The sequence below is a fragment of the Mya arenaria genome, chromosome 2 (genome assembly GCF_026914265.1).
Source record: "Mya arenaria isolate MELC-2E11 chromosome 2, ASM2691426v1".
NCBI classification, from domain to species: Eukaryota; Metazoa; Mollusca; class Bivalvia; order Myida; family Myidae; genus Mya; species Mya arenaria.
In genome coordinates this window covers 1,370,671-1,388,131 of record NC_069123.1, presented here as the reverse complement: position 1 = coordinate 1,388,131, position 17,461 = coordinate 1,370,671, and the positions used below count along the sequence as shown (strand labels likewise).

At 38.0% G+C, this 17,461-nt stretch overlaps 2 protein-coding genes across 2 annotated transcripts; both read right to left on the bottom strand.

The window, feature by feature from the left end:
- Window positions 1-1,597: 1,597 nt before the first annotated feature.
- Window positions 1,598-8,774, bottom strand: LOC128205004 (uncharacterized). The gene is made up of 2 exons (XM_052906403.1): window positions 8,371-8,774; window positions 1,598-3,485 (listed from the first exon to the last, which is right to left on the bottom strand). Exons 1-2 carry the CDS (start codon window positions 8,772-8,774, stop codon window positions 1,598-1,600), a joined length of 2,292 nt encoding a protein of 763 aa, XP_052762363.1.
- Window positions 8,775-10,096: 1,322 nt separating this feature from the next.
- LOC128224139 (uncharacterized) lies at window positions 10,097-14,481 on the bottom strand. The gene is made up of 4 exons (XM_052933849.1): window positions 13,692-14,481; window positions 13,142-13,324; window positions 11,913-12,057; window positions 10,097-11,246 (listed from the first exon to the last, which is right to left on the bottom strand). The coding sequence occupies exons 1-4, from the start codon at window positions 14,057-14,059 to the stop codon at window positions 10,227-10,229; spliced, it is 1,716 nt and encodes a 571-aa protein (XP_052789809.1). The 5' UTR covers window positions 14,060-14,481; the 3' UTR covers window positions 10,097-10,226.
- Between the last annotated feature and the right edge of the window lie 2,980 nt (window positions 14,482-17,461).

Genomic DNA, 17,461 nt, shown 5'->3' with positions numbered 1-17,461 from the left:
ATTTGGATGAAATTGGTTCACTGCACAATCGTAATGTAATCAAATTGACAAACCTTTAGGGCGGAATGTTCTCTTTAAAATCATTACTGCTCTTGAAGTTGCATGGACATACTCGTGATATGCAGTATTTCCACCAATATTTGAGACGACCGCTGCACTTGTTTTATTTAAAGTGACACTCTTATTCAAAATCAATACATTCTCATGTATAACAAACAAAAATCTTGAGGGATAAACCTTTAACTACTTATTAAATAATGCATTTATGGAAAATATTACTGAAAACAATACTGTAACCGTGTATTTAACAGCAGAAAGTGCAAACATATTAAATGATTGCTGAATGCTAAAAGATTATATGTGATCTTTTAGAATCTCCTAAAGTAGAAATACCGCGTTTTATGCACATTTCTTTCAAATTCAATTCGGTATCCTTTATAAGAACCATTGTTTTTGACGTTTTTAGCTCTACTGGCCAAAGGCCAGAAAAGCTTATGCGATGGTAATGTGTACGTAGTATGTGCATCCGTGCGTCTGTAAACAATTGCTTGTGAACACGATACAGTCTTCACAGTATCTAGATATCCATTAGAGCTGGGTTCCTTTCGAAAACCAGCCAGATCCGCCCATGCATGCCTAGATTATGGGCCATGAAAGTTTTAAAGAAATGCTTTCTATTTTTAGCCATGTCTGCATGAGCGAATTCTTTTTTTAGCCTAGTTTACATGTACATATAAATTCAAGTCTAGAGTTAAGGGAGACAATTTGCAAGTCTAGGATTTTGAGAGACAATTTGCTTTTTGCTTCTGCAGTTGATTTTGTGAATTACTCTGCCTTGTTCTTGTAAGCCCAAAGGCCATTTTTTAGCTTTAAGGTCTGTGGTTTGTGCATTCATCTTAACAAAATTGGTTGTGAATGTTTAAGTAATGCACCTGGTGTCATTACTGGCCACACCCAGGGTTCACAGGTTTGGTAAACATAAATCTGGAAAGGTTTGAAAATCATTTTGTGTGTTGTGCATCCATCTCAGCACAATTGATTGTGAATGTTTGTTCAAATTGATCAATGTTGTCCTAGGATGCCCTTGACTTTGACCTTTTTACCAACTTTTTTTAACTTTTAAAACTACAGAAATTTTTACTACGAGTACAGTTTTGAAAGCATTTTTTTTGTCAGATGACTTTTACTCGGCACATATTAAAATAGTTCATGCAACTAATCTGCTTACAATACTTTCTGGGCTCAGATGTTGAACAGGCTACGTTTTCAGGTAACCCAAACACAAAACATAAACTATATGTCTGTTGCCTTTTACCCATACATACATGCTGTGGATTGATATGACCACAAAAGCCATGCCAGTAGAGCATAGGCCCTTTTGGGCCTCTTGTTGAATGTTAAAACAATATTATTAATTGTGGTAAATCTTATTTGGGAGTAAGAGTGCATCTTTAAAAATATGAGCACATGGTGAAGTACTATACATTTAAAAGATGCCATAAATTGCATAATATAGTGTTCAACAGCTGATAGATCGTTTCCCTATATTTTGTGTTAAAATGGTGTTTATATATTTAGTTTGTCCGTTATTCTTAGCTCAATTTCGGCTTGTTCTCGGGGTCAAAGAATCTCTTTTATTAAGTCCGACTGACTTCTCCGTTTTTGCCGTACGGACGGACGAAAGTCGACTTCCCGCTCCGTCACGTGCTGTGTTGCTATTTCTCCCTTTCATCGTGCTTTCTTGCGAGGCCGAACGGTCACGTGACCTAGAACCAGTTCTACGTCCGGTTCGCGTTTCCGTCCTCCGTGTAATCGTGCGCTCTTTTATAGTTTCCAGATCCGAGCTAGTTCCGGAAATACTATTTCGCGCCTTTGGCAGTGTCGTCTGCTTTTCCAGTCGCTTTGGTGGTACGGTTGAATTACTTTCACTCGTCGTTTTCAGAACTGTGTCCGTTTGCTGACTGGCAATTTCGCTAGTTTCCGGTATAATAACGGCCTCTCCGTTAGACTGAGGGATCGTTTCTGAGACATCATCTGTTTTATTCGGATTTTGAGACACCTTTTTGTCACACTCCTTTGCAATAACAACATTAGTGGTGCCATCCGCAATTTCTTTAGTTGTCGGAGATTTAAGTTGGTACACAAAGATTACTCTTGATTTACTAACTGTCAAAACCATTTTCATTGTCGCTGGATCGCAACAAATCGAATGGGGTTTCTTAATTTTATCTCCCTTCTGTATAACCGTAGCAATTTTATTTATCCCTGAAACTTGTATGACGGTATTAGACTGTCCATTGCAAATTAATGCATTGTCGTGTTTGTCCATGCAAATTCCACATGGCCATTTCGTTTCTCGGTCGGAAACAACGGAAACGACGTCATTTTCTTGCGTTAACGTAACGACACCCCTCTGTCCGTCTGTAACATGTATAAGCTTCCCATCAGAGCTTACACACACAGCTATTGGACAAGCAAATATTCGTTGTCCAGAATTATTTCTTTCAATAGTCCGTATATGATCCCCTGTAAGAGAAAACACGACAACTTTCCCCTCCTTTTCCCCTTTAAATCCTCCACAGACGACAAACAGACGACCGTTATGGGACGCTAACCCCCTACAACTGTCGTCTGTTTTGATTGTATGTTTGAGCGCCATCTTGGGCTTCACTTGTATAAACTGAATCGTCTTCTGAATTGGCATAGTTACTGCAATATCGTCTGGGTTTAACACACATACATCATTAGGGTTTCCATCTACGGTAATGTAGTCGTCTATATCGAAGTTTTCATCAAGAAGTTTGACGTTTTTGTTATCCCAGTCTGATAAGACAAGACTTCCATCTTTGAAAAAATCACATCCAAATATATCACTATCCCGCATATCCGATAGCATTTGAATGTTAACAGTTTTAAGAAATTCACCTATATACGCCTTATTTTCAGACTCAAACGTCCCCAACAAAGTTAAACTCTTTAACCATCCAGCTAATCTACTATCGGGAATAAACTTAATCGGCTCATTCAAAGTTGTCACTTTCTTGAATTCAACTAATCTGTTTCCTTCCTTTATTTTCTCTTTACATCGCTTCATACCAACATAAACTCCTGATTCAACCTCTGGATCATTTTTAACGGCAGTAAATAACTCTGTCACCGTTTCAAAACTTTCTAAGATCTCGTCATACACTTCAATATCATCTTTTAACTGCGTAGCACCGCGCACACAAGCTTTTTCAAGCTCGGCAATCGTGTTCTTTTCAAGTTGATCCAATATCTGATCAAGCTTTTTCCTGCTAGCTTTTATTTTCTTCATTATTGCTGTCTTCTGTTTATCAACTGTTGCTAAACCTTTTTCGTTCTTCTTCTTAAGAGCGGTAAGTTCTTTCTTGACCTGTTTCATTCCGTCTCGAACTTCTTTGAATTCGTCTGTTTTTGCAACGCCTTTAGCGACTTGCTGGACCATGGCGACGTTCATGCACGTCCTGAGAATAAATAATTTAAATATGACAAGCGTGAGTTCTCAAGGGTAATCAGGTTAATCAACATTAACAAAGTTTCACCATCCTCATTATTACATCTGTCATCAGAGATGCAAGATGATTATGTTTGCTTGTTATGAAAAGTTGTTTGTCATTGATGACCATACGTCATGCAAGATTGTGGAGCTTAGATTACTGCCGACTCTTCGTTGCTTAAACAGTGTGGACATACCACGTGGTTTGTGACGTCACATTTAGTTATAACGTGAAGTAAAATACCTCTCGACTCAAAAAGGATTGTCGCTGTAAGTGTGTTATTTTTATATCAATTTTTATAAAACCTAGCGGAGGCTAAGCGGAAAAATGTACACTACACTCGGTTACTAAGCGGCATGTTGAGTAATTTTTAGTTATTTCAAAAATCGTGGGCAAATGCTGAAAATGGACAAAGTATTGTTTGTTATGACGAGAAGCAAATTACGTTTCTGGTCCAAAAAGTTGTTTATATATGTATTCGCCATGTTGGCCTTAAAACGGAAGTCTCGGAATGCATATTCTTTCCTTAGGGTATATACATACCTACAAATAAGGCATACAGTATATAGAAATATCAAATGTTTGTATTTTGTTATGACGAAAAGTAAAAACTATTTGTTTATGACGAAAAGCAGTTTTTAGGAACAATTGCCGACCTCGCTCAATCTTGCAATGAGCCCACTTTGAACCTGTTTTGCAATGAGCATCGGTTATGTTTTACAGCAATTAAAAGACATATACATATATGACAACTACATGTCACTGCTAAGTATGTCACTCAATTTATTGATCAGAAAACTTCATGATTCCAACAACACGTTGCATGTTCTTCATAGGCTTGTCTGGTATTTTTTGACAAAAATGGGGTTTATGTGTCGTCGGTAGGTTAGAAGTGCAACTTGATTAAATGCATATTTTTAGACATATGTTAAAGTGGATACATAGTGATAAACCTTGATGTCGAACAACTGAAGCAAAACCATGTTTATCGGCACAATAAAGAGGGTCAATGATTTAATCAAACAAAATGTTTTCTTTTTTCAGAATGATGCGGGGGAGGACGTAATTTCGTTTCATGCAAACATTAAGTGAGAAAAATGTTTCATGGCAAACAAAATGGCGGATTTAGAATGAAAAGTACTGATTCAGGAACCAACTTTTGCCTGGTAAGTGGACGTTTCCTTAAAATTTTGAGTGTATGAGTCCAGTATGTGGCGAAAAACATCTTAGTTAGGTATCATAACTTTAAAGATAAAAAAGTTATTGAAAAGATTGTGGCTTAGGAGGAAATGTTTACAAATAAACGTGCTGATTTTATCCACAATTTTTCGTATTTACTCGGCAAATATGGCATATCGATGCATGTTGTAACTGTGCTTGCATGTATATATTCCTATTTTCAAAACTTCATGGTTATTGCTCGACTGTACACGTTTCCTGGACGATTTTTTTCCTTAACCCCCCATTTTGTTTATTGCAAGCACATTATCCACATTTTGGTGAAATGTAAACAAACTTCTGCACAATTGTTAAGCCTTGAGAGGATACGTTTTTAGTTCTGAGAATCGCTAATGGTCACGAGTCTTTCAGTTTGGCATGTGATGTGTATCATAATTTGAAGTCAACGACTTTTTCACTTCAGGAACTTCACCATGGCCCGATTTAGAAGGCGAACGATCCTCAGGTTATACAGAAATCACACAAGACCGCAGAGGCGAAGATATCCGTCAATACAAGAACAAAAAATGCTAGCCTGTCGCCGATGAAAAAATGCTCGCTTCTGTAACTACAACTCCCAAAGTAGTTAGATTCTCAGTGTACAAAAAAAGATGTTTAACGTCTTTAACTAGTAACAGAACACCCAAAAGCACACGATAAGCCCTCGAAATACCACATAAACATATGCGCGTTTAACGCGCCTGATAAAATATGGAAAGTATTCAATGAAGTCAATTTCCTACAAGATATTTGAAGACACATTAAAATAATATGATTCGGAAAACACCTCCGCCATGCATTATCCTGAGGAGACGAAAGATTTCTATCGGACTTGTTTGGCATGTTCATTCCCTGCTGTGCATCCCTTGTTTATTGCACTGGGTCACAGAAGGGGACAATTTCCTGTGTATTTGTTTATTGACACAGGGGCATTTGGAGCTGACACTTTTAGCGTAGATAGTCTCATTGTCTCACTAATACATACTCAATTCATGTATAACTTGTATACCCAATGTATTTATTAATTTGACCGATGGGATATAAATAATAAACAAATAAGAGTAATACGTGTTTTAATAGTTATATAACTGATATATTTCAATCCACTTTAAATATATGGTCACCATTGTAATATCCAAATTGTGAAGCATCATTGTTAAATCATATTAATGGGCTTTTATATACATGTATAAAATATAGCATTACTCTTATTCTTATTCTAAAGCATTGTAATAATAATAATAATAGTTTTATTATAATTTAAAAAAGTAAAAAAAACAAAAAAAAACTATAAGACAAGTTCATTTGTTCATTCCTATATTAAAACATCTAGGTCATTCAGATCTGAGAACTGATAGACAGCAGACGCAAAACAGATAAAGATCAAAACACAGAAGTTGTTTACTATACACGGATGGGGGAGCTCACTCATAGATGACTTAAACAAGGCCTTTAAACGCTATATTGTGGCACTAAGGTTTTCCAATGTGTCAGTTTCTTGGGTATTTCCTGGCTAAGCAGCTTGTAGTCCTATGTCTTCATCTAATTCGTCGCTTTCAGCATTTATTTTAATTGTCACATACCCGTGAACCCCTGTACTGACTGAATTTCCATTATTTCGCTCTCCGCGACTCACTGCACTTTTTCTCACATTCACTTGAAATTAATTTTTCATGCTTCCGTTCACGTGGTATTTCGATGGATACACTTTTCTGGGCTCAAGTTCGTTCCTGAAATGAAAAAAAAGTCATTGACTTCAAATTATTATACACATCACATACCAAACTGAAAGACTCGTGATCATTAGCGATTCTCAGAACTAAAATCAGAAGTTTGTTTACATTTCACCAAAATGTGGATAATGTGCTTGCAATAAACAAAATGGGAGGGGGGGGGGGTAAGGAAAAAAATCGGCCAGGAAACGTGTACAGTCGAGCAATAACCAAGTTTTGAAAATAGGAATATATACATGCAAGCACCGTTACAACACGATCGATATGCCATATTTGCCGAGAAAATACGAAAACTTGTGGATAAAATCAACACGTTAATTGTACACATTTCCCCCTAAGCCACAATCGTTTCAATACTTTTTATCTTTAAAGTTTTGATACCTAACTAAGATGTCGATCGAAGAATATGTTTTCGCCACATACTTGACGCATACATTTTTCAAAATTTTAAGAAAAAGTCCACTTTCCAGGCAAAAGTTGGTTCCTGAATCAGTACTTTTCATTCTAAATCCGCCATTTTGTTTGCCATGAAACATTTTTTTCACTTAATGTTTGCATGAAACGAAATTACGTCCTCCCCCTTGTTTTTTCTTTGCTCGCCTGCAGCGCTTCCCCACGACAAGGGGAGGCTGCATCATTCTGAAAAAAGAAAACATTTTGTTTGATTAAATCATTGACCCTCTTTATTGTGCCGATAAACATGGTTTTGCTTCAGTTGTTCGACATCAAGGTTTATCACTATGTATCCACTTTAACATATGTCTAAAAATATGCATTTAATCAAGTTGCACTTCTAACCTACCGACGACACATAAACTCCATTTTTGTCAAAAAATACCAGACAAGCCTATGAAGAACATGCAACGTGTTGTTGGAATCATGAAGTTTTCTGATCAATAAATTGAGTGACATACTTAGCAGTGACATGTAGTTGTCATATATGTATATGTCTTTTAATTGCTGTAAAACATAACCGATGCTCATTGCAAAACAGGTTCAAAGTGGGCTCATTGCAAGATTGAGCGAGGTCGGCAATTGTTCCTAAAAACTGCTTTTCGTCATAACCAAATAGGTTTTACTTTTCGTCATAACAAAATACAAACATTTGATATTTCTATATAATGTATGCCTTATTTGTAGGTATGTATATACCCTAAGGAAAGAATATGCATTCCGAGACTTCCGTTTTAAGGCCAACATGGCGAATACATATATAAACAACTTTTTGGACCAGAAACGTAATTTGCTTCTCGTCATAACAAACAATACTTTGTCCATTTTCAGCATTTGCCCACGATTTTTGAAATAACTATAAATTACTCAACATGCCGCTTAGTAACCGAGTGTAGTGTACATTTTTCCGCTTAGCCTCCGCTAGGTTTTATAAAAATTGATATAAAAATAACACACTTACAGCGATAATCCTTTTTGAATCGAGCGGTATTTTACTTCACGTTATAACTAAATGTGACGTCACAAACCACGTGGTATGTCCACACTGTTAAAGTGTCGCACTTATTCAAAACCAATACATACACAGATATAACAAACATCAATTTTGACTGATATACCATCATCTTCTTAATAAATAATTCATTTATGGACAATATCGATTACTGATAACACGATTGTAACCGTGTTTTTAATAGTAGAAAGCGCAAAAACATTGTTGAATGCTAAAAGATTTACTGTGATCTGCTATGTGGTCTCATAAGGTAGAAATACCGTGTTTTATGCTCATTTCTTTCACATTAAACTCGGTATCCTTCATAAGAACGACTATTTTCGACATTTATTCATCTTTTTTTTGAATATCCAAACAGCATTATTAATTGTGGTAACACTCTTTTGAGAGAAAGAGTGCATCTTTAAGATTTTACAAATGATCTCAACCCACTCACCTGTGGTTAACTGCAATGCATGCGCCGCAGCGGACCTCATCGTGGTTCGCACAATACATGTCCACCGGCTTTCCCGGGTGGGCGGGGCACTCGAGGATCGACTTCCGGGCCGACGGACCCTCATCGCCGCTCCGACGAGCTTCTTTTCCAAGGATTTTGTGTTCATTCATTGTCGGAAACTTAAGGTGTTGCTTCACACAGTCCATGCACAAGTTTTCCGCGCAGTCTTGACAGTAGTTCGTCGCCTCGATATTATTTTTCTCTCTTGCGCACGCACCGCACGTGAATTCAATGACTGCGGAAGCCGGTTTTGAATTACCGGAAGTTCGATTTGTGCGCGTGGATTTGACGCTTGCGCCTGTCGCGCTTGAGCGGACGCTGGCGGCTGAACGCATACGACTCATGGCGTCCTATTGTTCATAAACTGTTTAGCTACTACGCTAATCCATATAATTCCATTTGAGGACAATTATTATTAAAGTTAAAAAAATGAGACCACTTTCTGCAATAAAACAAAGTGAATGTTTAAAGTGACAAGTGTATTGTCAAAAATGCCCAAGGGTAAAGCATGGTAACTTGCATACTAGAATTGGATACCCAGTATATTTAAATTTAATTACATTAAAGCAGACTTTAAAACTATACTCTAAAACAATAAGAACCACTGAACCGTATATTTCTTTTGAAAGAGCCGACACATTTACGTATGGTTTATTGGCCCGGTTTTCATTTATTTGAATGTGACCTTTAATTTAGAATTTAAAACAACGACCTATTAATCAATTTGATTGATTGCCTTTTAAATTAGAATAAGTTCAGTTTAAAAATTGGAAAGTAAAACTTGGTACTCGTGTATTTGAGTCCGTATGTTTTGCTTATGTCCAACGCTTCATGGTTTGCATCTTTATATTATATTAGTTTATAAAACAACAATGCCATTCTTTTTTACTTTAATTTTGTTGGTCAATGATAAATTTGTTTTACATTTTTATGCACCCAAAAAGAATTTTCACACTAAAACCCACTCAAAATTATTATATAACACAAGTTTTAACCGCAACACTACTTATATAACATAAAAGTTACTAGCGTTATTGCCAAAAATATAGCATAACAGTTGCCTAAGCTTAAAATATATCATAAACGTTATAGCTACCACTAAAGTTACAATAAAATATTCTGCAAATCACACAAAGGTCACTTATTAAGTCAGTTCACAGGGGCGGCTCCAGGGGAGTGTAACCACTAGCGAATCCAGGAGGAAACGCACCCCCCCAAAAAAAAAATAAAAAAAAATAAAATAAATAAATAAATAAAAAAAATCGTCCAAGTTTACTTTATATTTCAATGTAGGAAAAAGAAGTTATAAAAAACGCAAATACGCCCCCAAAGCACCAGTTTGGACTAGAATTTGTTAATCTTTCCTTAGGGGAGTCCCCCCCCCCCTGTCAACATTTTAAACCAATTAATTATCGGTTCTGAGAGAGGGGCCAAGGTCAAACGGTTACGCCACTAAGTAACGCACCTTCTAACGCCAAATCCTGTAACCACCCCTGATAATTTCACACACCTACGCAGACCCTTAGAATCTTTGCTTTGAATGTAATACAGGGGTTTATCTTTGGGGTTATAGGCTAACAGTAGTTTAAAACAGCGCAGGTTTGTGTACCTTATGCGTATTCTTTCTTCCATATTGCCATTTAAATTTACTTGAGCATTTGTATAACGGTGGTGGTGGTGGTGGTGGTGGTGGAGGAGCGCCCCCTCAACCCCCTACCCCCCGACCCGGATCCGCTAGTGGTTCAGTCAGCACAGCTATACGTAATGTTCTTAGCGAATATATAAAGTTGCGTCTCTCAAAGAGGCGTAAACACTTTTATAAAGTCCGATTTATCCTGTGTCACTATCAGCCGGGAACCATATGAAAAGAAGCAAATGGCCATTGGATCCTTCAGACCATCCTCTGCCTGCAGGGCGACACCCAACTTCCGGTTCTCACGAAGCTGAACGACGTTATTGGAGCTGCTTCCGCAGACGAAAAGTTGGTCATTGTTGTCGGCGCAAATTCCCCATGGCCACTTGATCGCCGGATCTTGAAGAGGCGGAAGCACCTCCCCCGATTTCTTTAGGGTGATAATTCCCTTCTCGCCGTCCGTGACGAAAATTCTACTTCCGTCGTTGGAAATCGCCATTCGCATGGGAATCGAGAATATGGAATCACGGATATGGTCGTGCTCGATTGCGCGTATAAGTTTCCCGGTCGTGTTGTACACGCGTAAGTGACCTTGAGCCTCATGCTCAAGCCCGCCACAAATGACGTACAACTCCCCCGCCCAGTATTCCATTCCACGGCATTCGACGCCGACGTCATATTTCTTGCCCAACGCTAGTTTCGGATCAATCTTCACCAACTGAAGCGATTTTTCGTCGGGTAGACTTACCATTGCTTCATTCGTTGACACGTGACAAACGTCATTCGGACCAGTTTCCAAATCTATGGTGTCCACTACGGAAAAGAATTTATCGAGAAGCTTCAATCTCTTATTCGCCCAGTCTGTCATGAGCAACCGCTCATCCGTAACCACTGACGCTCCGTTAATGACGCAAGTCTGAACGTCGTCGTCAAGTTTCACCGTCACCTCATTTAGCCGGTATTTATAGATAAAATGACCTAATTGGCGATCCCTCATTTCGTGCAACCATTCCTCAATCTTTGGTTCGATGACAAACCGCACCCTTTGCCCCAGGGTCCCCGTATTCAGCATACCGTGGTAGTTGGTGGCCATTCGCAGTTTCTCTTTAGCCCTATGGAGGTATACGAAAATATCTGGCTCCGTATTGGTCGGGCTTAAGGGTTTGTTTAGCTCGCGGTCAACCTGAGAAAGAAAACATGAACGAAAATAAGGTTTCATTCTTCGATTCTTGATGAAGACAACTTTTTTAACGTTATTCATTATTCATTTTTGTATTTAAAAAAAATCGAGAAAGAAATTAAGAAACATTATATGAAAAAATGTATCTCATATTTAAACCTATTTGTCTGTCATTTCCCTTGTAATATAAACTTTCAGAACATTCACTATCTTACATTTATGCTATTAAAAGGTTATACGAAATATCAACACATTATTTCACATAACGAAATTATGTTTGCATGTATGGGCATGAGTTGCCGGCCATTTTTGATGGTCTTTGGTTTAACCTCTGCCACAAGTCATACGCCTTTAATTTGATTGAGTATAAGGCTTGAGGTAATGTTCAATTACACTAAAATCACATTATGTTTTGCTTCGTTACCAAGCGTAACGTTGGGAACCGATCGTAGAGAATTTGATTAAAAAACAACAACATTATTTCCTTAATGAAACAAGATTTATAAAGCGACAGTTGGTGTTTCACGATGCAGATGCAAACTAGTTGATGCATCGAATGAAATGGAATTTTGTCTGTCACAAAATTAATCTAAAGAATACATTGAGCAAGTGTCTACAATTCTACATGTACTGTAGAAGTACAACTCGTTGAACAAAGGTTACACAAACCTGACTGAGAGCCTTAATAACCGCTTCGCACCGCAGTTTGTCCTCTCCAATTTGAACCAAGTTACGAGAGTAGATTTCCTTCAGACGCCCAACAGCCACCACCTCAAGGTCATCGAGTAATGCGTTCACTCGAGTCCGTAAGTCCCTGATGGAACAACATAAGAACATGAGAAATGTCTAACACACGGTAACTCGAGTCCGAAATAGTAAAAAAGAATCTAGGTCACGAGACAAAATGGATAAGGTCAAGTATGAAGAAGAGAACGAGGTCAAGGGTAAATAAGACTAGGTCATTAGTAAGAACATGATTGGGCCAGGAGACAAAATGGTCTAGGTCAGGAGTAAGAAAAGGACAAGTTCAGGAGCGTAAAGGAATATGTCAGGAGTAAAAAGGACTAGGTCTGGAGTAAGAAAATGACTAGGCCAGGAGACAAAATGTATTAGGTCAGAAGTAAGAAAATGACTAGGTCAGGAGTAAAAAGGACCAGGTCAGGAGTAAAAAGGACTAGGTCAGAAGTAAGAAAATGACTAGGTCAGGAGTAAAAAGGACGAGGTCAGGAGTAAAAAGGACTAGATCAGGAGTGTAAAGGACAAGGTTCTGAGTGTAAAGGACGAGGTTCTGAGTAAAAAGGACGAGATCAGGAGTAAAAAGGACTAGATCAGGAGTGTAGAGGACAAGGTTATGAATGTAAAGGACGAGGTCAGGAGTAAAAAGGACTAAATCAGGAGTGTAAAGGACAAGGTTCTGAGTGTAAAGGACTAGGTGAGGAGTAAAAAGGACTAGGTCAGGAGTAAGAAAGACTAGGAAATGGGTAGGAAAGACTAGGTCATGGGTAAGAAAGACAAGGCAAATAAAAAGGACTGCTCGGGAGTAAAAAGGGACTGAGTCGAGAAAAAGGACTAGATAGGATGTAAGAAACGGGTACATTGGGAGTAAATACTAGTTCAGGAGACAAAAATACCTAGGGCCGAGACAAAAAGACGAGGCCAAGATGCAAAAAGGACCAGGTCAGGAGACAAAACTAACTAGGGCAGGAGACAAAAAAGACATGGCCAAGAGACAAAAAAGACATGGCCAAGAGACAAAAAAAGACATGGCCATGAGACAAAAAAGACATGGCCAAGAGACAAAAAAAGACATGGCCAAGAGACAAAAAAAGACATGGCCAAGAGACAAAATGAGTCTTCGCAATCGAACTACAACTAACACAATATCAGCAAACAACCACCTTATAGTTCCCGACACAGTGTCACTTTGTTTGGCGATGTTGTCCATGTTTTTCTCCACCCTCTGTTTCAATTGTGCGTACTCTTTGATCATCTTGGTCACGTTCGCTTTGTTGTCCTTGTAAGCCTTGGATTTCAGGATGGTCTTCGCAGCTTCTGTGATGAAGATGACGTTAGAACAGGTTCTGTAATTAAAGATTTAATATCAAATGTAAAGAATATATTTTGAACAAATGAGTTATTTAACGTCATCATCATCATCATCATCATCATCATCATCATCATCATCATCATCATCATCATTTCATCATCATCATCATCATCATCATCATCGTCATCGTCGTCGTCGTCGTCGTCATCATCATCATCATCATCATCATGATAGCCACCACCACCACCATCATCATCATCATCATCATCATCATCATCATCATCATCATCATCATATTCATCTACAACATCATCATCGTTGTCGTCGTCGTCGTCGTCACCATCATAAAGACATTTTAAATATGTTAATATGTTTTGCTTTTCGGCAACTCACGAACTTACTTGTGGTAGACGGCCATGCACCCGCCGCACCAGACTTCATCATGTTCGGAACAATACATGTCCACCATCTTGCCCGGATGATTTTGACACTCCAACAAATTCTCCTCTTCCTCAACATCTCGTTCCAAGTGCTTCCGAGCAGATTTCCCGAGCACTTTATGAGCGCGCATTGTCGGAAACTTCCGGTGTTGCCCTACGCATTGCGGGCATAAATTGGCATTGCATTCCATGCAAAAATTTGTAGCCTCACTTTGGTTCCCCTCTTTTTCGCAAATTGTGCAGAGAAACTCTCCCTCGAAGGCGTCCCGTATATTAGATGGACGCGAGGCGACATCCTTTTCATTTCCGGTGTCCTTCTTTCCCTTCATTTTGAAGCGTTCCTGGTGCAAGTCCACTCAATGACATAGGCGATAAAAGTATTTTACGTGTTACGTTGCAGTCATGAAAGCTAGGCTTTTAGCATGCAACAGCTCCAGAACATCAGAGAAAACGTCGTATCATTAAACGAAACGATTTCCTTCTTTATAAAGTATGGTTATACGAATATAAATACGTTTCTTCTATTCATGAAATAATGTAAATGGGGTTTTTAAGTTTAAATGTCATAAATTAACCAATTCAGAAATATTTAGGGTATCGGTTTCATTGTCTTAACAAACTCACTAAGTGCTCGACTAGTTTTCCATTATCGTTCAACACTTAAACAATTGAATAGTACCGTATATTCAATACTTACCGCATTTTCTCTTTCATTGTTAATAATTCGTTGAATCAATTATTGAACTTATAAAAAAACACAAATCGGGTGAAAGAAAACATGTTTTATTTATTTGTTTTAAAATACTTCAACTTAATGTCCATATACAAAGAACATGGGATTATTACTAAACCTTTGTTGTTGTTGTTCTTCCTGCCGCTGTTGTTGATGCTGCAGTTAGTATTTATACTTACACAGAAGAACAGATTGCTGTTATCTATTCGATTTGTTTCTGTGAGTTTAAACGATTTGGATGTCTCAAACTTCCGGATTCAGGATAACTTTGTCCGAGCAGAATACAATTGCAAAATACCTGCAAAATATTATAAAACCGCACACGAGAATTTGATCATAATTTACAAGCGCTTGCCCGTTTAGATACTTAAGAGTTGTGTCAGAGAAAGTAGAATTAATTTCCCTTCTTCGTCCAGACACAACACCCTTTTTATTCGTTCGTGACAAATATGTTTCCTATATTTTTTAGCAGCACATACAAAGGACGCTTGGACCGACGGTCCACGTTGTCGTCTGTCACGATCATTCTAATGATTTCTTCTCCATGCGTTAACACGCTCACTTCATGTATACTGCCATCACTCGATCGCCCACAAACAAAATATATTTGCCGTTGTTATAAGCTATGTCCCGGCAATATTCGTTTGTTTTTATGATCCGACTGGTTGCCATTTTGAGCATTTCGACAATGGTAAAATATTGAAGCTGTATCTTATGGGTCACAGTGACAATTCCTTCGTTTTGATTTACTGTACTAATACCGGGACATCCTGAACGTTTAAGTGGCTCTATAACCGTCTATGAAAAATTCAACAATTTAATTTTTTGTTCTCCCAGTCCGCCAGCATGGCTTTACCGTCGGGTAGGAAGTCCGAACCAAGGACCAGAAGTCACTGACGTCACTAGCCATTTGCACGTCGAATTGACCAATTATTTTGCTCGTTTGAAGTCGTTGCTGTAAGGAAAAACTTTCAAGCGATATCAAGCTTTAAACGAGATTCCTGATTTTTGAATTGTGAATAAATTGAATTTGTTCAGTTCCCTTTGCTTCATTCATGATAACATCCGTTTCTTCACCAAGATAAACCATATTTTTTTGCCTTTCTCATCTGTGTATCTCTCATAGTACCATCCATGACAGTGTCTCCTGTTGGTCCTTTTATCATCATCTCAAGCGTCGCAATATTTTCGTCAATCTTTTCAATATCCTGATTTATCTTCTGACAATAGCCATCAAATTGTTGTTTCAACTCTGCAATATTCTTTTGCTCTAGCTTATCCAAACTTTTTTAAATGAGTTTCAGAGTGAGTTGCAACCGATGTACCGCGCCTTCATTCTCTATGGAGATGCGCGTTTTGTCCTCAGCGCGACGGACCCCAGATGTGACTAGTTCTACCTTGACATTCAATGTCCGAATTAATTCGGAACACCTCGGCCATTTTTATCGAAAACAACCTCGGATGTATGCCGGTACATCAGTTGAAGTAGTTCGTAAATTTTTGAATTATATCATTTATGATATGTAGTGTTTTAGAATTGTATTTATTGATCTAAGTTTAAATTGATTGCCAGTGAAGTATATTATTGCAAACATAATTAAGATTTCCAAGAGTAAAGTCATAAAGTTTAACTGCTAAATAAAATCACTACGCGATCTACTTGCAGCGGACTTAAACGTACCTTTTTTGAGTTTGTAAACCGCCCAAATACATCCGAGGTTGTTTTCGATAAAAATGGTCGAGGAGCTCCGAATGTGTCCGAATTAACCAATCGGTATTCGTCGATCTCTGAGATATACTGCGCAGCTTCCGGTTACTTTCTTATACTTTCTAAAATAAACCACAAGACCATTGGTAAGTTGATTTTTTTTTAAATATTTAATTGTTTTATTTTCTTATCTGACTCATACATTTGTAATTATGTCTTGATCCGAAGATGAAATTCGACCATTTCTAAATATTACATTATACGTATACGGTGGCATGGAGCTGACATGTGAGAAGTATTTTGGTATCCTTTTGGTTTGATTTACTTGTCCACTAAGTACAACTCTTAGTTGTGGCCACGACATAACTAAGTGACAAACATTGTTTTCATTGTTTGACCCATTTGACTTTTATGATAAAAAAAAAAAAAAGCATAATAAGTATTTATGTACAGATAAAAAAGTAATAGCCTATAGATATAGTTTTAATTAATAACTACGTGGCCTCAACATTCCCAGTTAAAAAACGCCAAAATATCGCTAGTATTCTTTTACGATACCTTAATCAAAACGGAACGAGTTAGTAAGTGGTAGCCATCAGATTAAAACAAACCACATATGTTACCTCCATGCCACAGTTCACCTGTAAAACACTCTTACTTTTACAATTAAAAATAAATGAATAAGTTCCGGTGCTTTCTTCTTATGTGTTATTATTGTGAAGACTTTTTCTTCAAAACAATATCATGGACAATGTTTTTTTTTCAGTTTCTGTGTTACATCGCGATGCAAGCAGCACATTCAGCTACGCCATGATAAAACAGTACATAAAAAGCGCTTATTCGTTATGCTTTTTGGACGAGATCGTAGCAACCGCTTGCCATACCTCTGTTCCTTCTCTTGACACGATCTTGTGATCTCTCATGGAGGGGTAGGTGGGGGTGATGCTGAACGCATATGGTGCACAATCATTCCGAGCAAATTCTTCAAAAAATTGGTTCGCCTCACCGTGGCTCACCTCGCTTCAACATCTGCCTCTTGGTTTGATGGTTTGGAGGCATTTTGTCGCGGCCGCTTTTTTTTATAGCGCCCGATAGGCGCAGCTGACGGACGGACGGCTGTCAATGACCGAGATGATTTTTTTTTCTGGAAGCCTTGGTTATGTAAAAGTTAGATGACATGAAGTGAAATCTTAATGATTAAGAATGGGCGGAGTGAGCGTAGCTGACTTAATAAACAACTTCATTGGCTGATACATTATCAAGGCAAAATCTGACGCTAAAAGTGTGTAT